Below are 5,664 nucleotides of genomic sequence, written 5' to 3'. Positions count from 1 at the left end.
CAAAACTGGCTATCTTCTGTATATAATTATACATGTAGAGCTGATATAAGTTATACATTCTGTATATAGTAATATAGAGCATGCTGATATAAACTGGGCCAGGTTACACCAGCATGGTCTATTTCACTATATACAGGATGCATAAGTTATACCAGCTGTACATATATAATTATATGCAGGACATACACAGGTTACCCTAGCATGGTACATATCACTATATACAGTAAATGTATATCCCCCTGTATATAGTGGTATGTCCCATGCTGGTATAACCTGTGTATCTCCTGTATATAAATATATATGTACAGCTAGTATAACTTATACCAGCTATACATATTTAAGTACTTTCCCCGCTCTACTAACCTCTGCAGCAGTGTCTGGGCAGCCTGTAAATGAAAGTCCTGGTCCTTTGATCACATGACCAGAGCCGGGTCATGTGTTCTGCAACCACAGGTCCTCCTGTACTTTCATGTGCAGGCTGTGTATCCAGCGCTCTGGAGGTGAGTGGAGCCATACTCGCCCCCCCCCCCCCCTGGTAATCGCTGGCCGGCAGATACTGATAGAGTGCAGCTGTGACCACTCACAGCTGTAGCCTATCAGTGAGAGGGCCCCGCGCCATGGGAGTCTGCAGCCTGTAATTGGCGGCCGACTCCACGTGTAACAGCCCTCCCCTCTGCGAGTTCTGACCTGTGGTGCTGCCTCCCACCTTCTTCCTCTTCTCTCCTTCTGCCTCCCACTACAAACACACTGTCGGCCGCAGCGATTATGCAGCCGACAGTGTTGGTAATGCACGCACTGTGCATTTTGAATATGGCGGGGCCTCTGGGCCCCTTCAGTGCAGGGGCCGGATCGCCATTGCGACCCCTGCTTCCCCTCACGGTACGCCAGTGCATACATTAATATTAAGGACACCCGCTGTGTAGAGATCTGTGCTGCTTCTACCTGCACACCGGGCGGCTGGGAGCCCCTATGTGCAGGGAGAACCTTGAGGTTTTGCAGTGCTAAAGCAATACTGTAACTTTTTCCGTCTCTTGATCTGTAGCTGTGCTGACAGATAGACGACCAACTATCAGAAAGCCATAACATATCCCAACCATCATAACTTTCTTACACATGGCTGTATGAGGCCTTGTTCTTGTGGGATAAGTTGTGCAGGATTTTCTATGTCACTGATTTCATCTAGATATAATGTAACTATTTACTGTTGGTGTGAAGGGTGAAGAAGCAGCAGTTTCACTATTATTTTTTTGTGACATTTTGCTGCTGTTTTCTGCACATTATAAATAACATGTTAACTTTATTTTATGCTCCATATTCTCTACACCTGTCTGATACATCTCACCAGTCTGAGTATCACCGCTCAGCACCAGTCACAGCTGTCTACCTTACTTTACTCCAGTGTCATCCATCCATCAGCTCCCCGCATCTGGCCCTATGTAATAATTTACATATATAGTCACATAGGAACAAGATCAGCGGAGTAAATAACCACTAATCGCTCTGTTACTTGTATCTTCTCTCTGCCATAGAAATGTAATGATGAACGAGGAGGGAGGTTTTTGTACGGCTCTGTATCACTGTGTGAGAGGGGTGCTATAACCCTGCTGACAGTAATAATGTGCTTTATCGTCTGTTGTCATTCCTGTGATTGTTAACTTGTAATTAGTTCCAGATCCGGATCCAGAGAACCGCTCTGGGACTCCTGGTTGTCGGGTGGTTGCATAATAGATAAGAAGCTTTGGTGGTTGTCCTGGTTTCTGTTGGTACCAGGCTATGTATTTGCTTACATCACTACTGGATGTACATGAGAAGGTGACTGTATCTCCGGGGGACACAGAGATATAATCTGGAGATACAGTCACTGTAATCTCTCCACAGGATCCTGAGGATTAGAAGAGACATAGTCATTAGTGATAAATGGCGGATCTATTCCCACAAATCCTGATCTGATGATTGATCCCGCCGTATAGATTTCTCTACACACAATCATGGAATGATCCTAATCTCTCACCCTGAATAGAAATGAAGATCACAGCCAGCAGATAACTGCGAGAAACCATCTTGGTGTTTCTGGACTGTCAGATACAAACTATAAGATGAGACTGTACAATGAGATCTATATAGAGAGTGACGGGGGAGGTTCCAGGAGACCCCAGAGACTGTATGGAAATAAGAGACAAATACACAAATTGTGGTTTCCACTCTCAGACATTTCATCAGTAGTTTCCAGATAATGACAGCATATAAAAGAGCAGAGAACTGATTAGTCTTCAGATTAACCGCTTCAGGACTGCAATATTTTGACATTTTTTCTTTTCATTTATTTTTTTTTGTTGCTTACGAAAAGGTGAGTGAATGATGGTTGTTTTTATGGAATGACCTATATTTTTCGGTGTACATGTACAACTTAGTAGCTTTTAATCATTTTTGGGAAAGCAGCAATTTAATGGTTTTTTACACCATCTATTTAAGGTACAAATGACACTTTAACTTTACTCTGCAGATATTACAATCAGTGACTTTGATTTGTATTAGAGCCGACTCTGTTCAGAGAATTGCATGGAGATATTCATTATGCCAAAGAATGTTTCTTTTTAAGTTTGCTACATCTGAACAAATACTTACATGTACACCAATATCAGATATGTAAAACTTGACATCTGGCTGTTGTGCACCTACATACATAGTAGGTGAGTGAGGAGACTTATAAGGCCATGCATGCTCCTCTGCGAAATATATGCAAAAAAGGAAGTTGGAACAATACTTGTGCAGCACCACCTATTGGATGGAAGCATTACTGCAATTCAATGTCCAGCCCTTTATACGGGTCTTTAGAACAATAATTGGGAATTTAAGTGGCAAAACCCCCAAAGCAGCTGTCTGAGTATAAATTCTGGCTTGCTTTTCAATCCCCAATCATTGTTCTAAAGACCTGTATAAAGGGTTGGGCATTGATTTGCAGGAATGCTGCTATCCAATTGGTGGTACTGCTGATATAGTGCTCCATGTTCCTTGTTTGCATATATATGTAGCAACATGTCAATCACTATGAGGAATGCCCCATAGAAAGCACCACCTGAGTTCCCCCACAAATAGCTGATATATTTTATCTTTGGTAATAAAAACAATAGCGATGTTAGTATTCTGCAGTGTTATCTCACTGTGATACCATATTACCACCAGTAATATAGCCGCACATTGACATTATTATATCTAATTGTACTGCCCGAATTCTGCCACTGTAATATCTCTTATAGAGCCCTTTGTGCAGTTGGCGGTATAACCAATGCAAAAGGTAACCCCAGGCATAGAGATTCAGCACTGGACAGCTCCACTGGTTTGGTAATAGGATGATTGACCCTGTAACATAGGGCATGGGTTTCCTGTCTGGGACGTCAGATAATTTCCAGCTAATCTTAGTTATTATGTGACCTTATTTTTTATAAAGTTATTAAACTGTATATTATAATATCTGTAACCTAGAGACGAGATATCCTAAACAACATTCATAAGGAGCAGATAAACTAACATCTAATCTACCAGGTATAAAATAGTAGAAGATGTGGCTGAACATGGGACATATAATCAGGAAAACCATGAATGGACTCACAGGTAAAGTATCCCCTAGCCTTCATGCAGAGCAGAGCCGTGGTGAGACTATACAGAGGAAGACAATGGCTACATTCTATTCCTCTGTGCTGCTTCACAAGGTGTCCATATAGTACCAGATTACAGAAATATTCTCCATGGAAGCACTGACTGTTGGGGAGAACGTCTTCACAATGTGGCATCTTGTTGGACATGCCAAAGTCCTTTGCTGTCAGATTCATAGAGAAAGATATTAGTGATATACCGAAGTGCCTCCATATTGAAATGTCTATATGGTAAATGAGTGAAGCTACCAAAAACCATACAGTAACAGCACCCATTTTTTCTTTTGGATCAGAAACAAACTTTCAAACTGAACTGCTTGTCCGAAATGGATTTTATGTTTAGTACTAAAATAACCATAGAAGAGAATGTATCATCAGAAAATGACCTGTTATACCAATCACATTTTTGTGTTAAACATGTTTTTAAATAATTGTTGGTGCCTTTTTTTTGGTCGCAATCTGTATTTTAAAAAAAAAAAATCCTGCATTTTGCACACTGACCACAGAGCCTAATTATAGGCAGCTACTTCCTGGTCTGTACAGAAAACTTTGCAGCAGTCATTGTAGTGGCCTGGAAATAGGCACCACGTAGCACTGTTTAGTTATGGGTACCGGTAATATAATAACTAGCCCTAGGGGTTTAATCTGAGTCAGTTTACACAAGGGATGCAGGCAACCTACAACTAGTTAGGATGTTTATTAGCCAGCTGGAAAAGTTAGAAAATATGCATAGAGACTCAGATGAGGCAGGTAGCCTAGCAACCAGATAGGCCGTGATTGGCTGCAGACAAACTGGTCAGGTGACAGAGATTATAAATAGCTGGAAAACGGTCACAGGAGGCAGAGTGAGCTGGAGAATGAGTGAGACACACCAGGCAGAGAGAGAGCGTCAGAAAAGGAAGTGCCCGGCAGGAGAAAAGAAAGTGCCAGGCAGGAGAGAGAAGTGAAAAGAGACAGAGATCAGCTGTGACAGAGAGAGAAAGAGAGAAACAGGAGAGGAATCTGGGAAAACCATGAGTAACTGAGGAGAGACGGCTTTGACAGTGAATAGAGAGAAAATAAAATAAAAGAGATGTAAATATGAAGAGAGGGAGATAAAGAAATAAAGAGATATAAAGACAAAGAAGGATAGAGAGAAGAAATCCAGAGTAAGCTCCCAGTATATGGAGTTAGACAAGTATCATTTATAATGCACTGAATGTGATGAAGAAAACGACCTCATCTCACTGCCTTATTTAATAATACCGTTTAACAACAAATGAAGCTAAATATCTGGCTCTGTGTATTATTCCACACCTCACCACTCACAACTACAAACTGTGCCCAAGGGCACCGGCGTCCGAACAAAACAAATCACGATTAATTGCCAGCCACAAAGAATAATAATAAAATTAGCGCTCACCATAGCGCTTTATGGCATCACAATAGTGTTGTGGGCTGGCAGGATAGCCATTATTGGTGACTCGGCATCACCTCACTAACATCACATGCAGGATTTCACTGACAGCTAACACCCATATGTAGATTATAAAGGATCCCCCATTCACAGTTGGTAATAAGCTGTGACTATCTACTATTCCCCACCCTTCAAAATCCCCCCTGTACAGGTCACAGAGCATATCTAGAACAGTCTCCTATACAAGTCAATGGGTCTCATCCTATACATTAATGAATGGCCTATGAGGCTGCTGTAAAGCATCTCTCTAAATGTTATAAATGCTGTTAAATGTAGATCAGGCAAGATGGCCGCCCCCTAGTCATGTATAGACAGCAGAATAAAAAATTCTACAATCAGTAAATTAAAAAAAATAAATAAAAAGATGCACAAGCTGTATGAGGGCTTGTTCTTGTGGGATAAGTTTTGCTGTATTTTCTATGTCACTGTTTTCATCTAGATATAATGTAACTATTTACTGTTGGTGTGAAGGGTGAAGAAGCAGCAGTTTCAGTATCATTTGTTAGTGAAATTCTGTGTTTTCTGCACACTATATATAATATGTTTACTTTAATT

At 41.1% G+C, this 5,664-nt stretch overlaps 1 gene segment (V, D, J or C); it reads right to left on the bottom strand.

The window, feature by feature from the left end:
• Positions 1–1,574: 1,574 nt before the first annotated feature.
• On the bottom strand, positions 1,575–2,060 carry LOC136573303 (immunoglobulin kappa variable 4-1-like). The segment is given in 2 exon segments: positions 1,575–1,882; positions 2,012–2,060. Coding segments are annotated over 2 exon segments (357 nt in total).
• Positions 2,061–5,664: the final 3,604 nt, after the last annotated feature.

Source organism: Eleutherodactylus coqui, chromosome 7 (assembly GCF_035609145.1).
Source record: "Eleutherodactylus coqui strain aEleCoq1 chromosome 7, aEleCoq1.hap1, whole genome shotgun sequence".
In the NCBI taxonomy this organism is placed as follows: Eukaryota; Metazoa; Chordata; class Amphibia; order Anura; family Eleutherodactylidae; genus Eleutherodactylus; species Eleutherodactylus coqui.
Note: the sequence above shows the minus strand (reverse complement) of the source record. Positions and strands in the feature narration are given on the sequence as shown.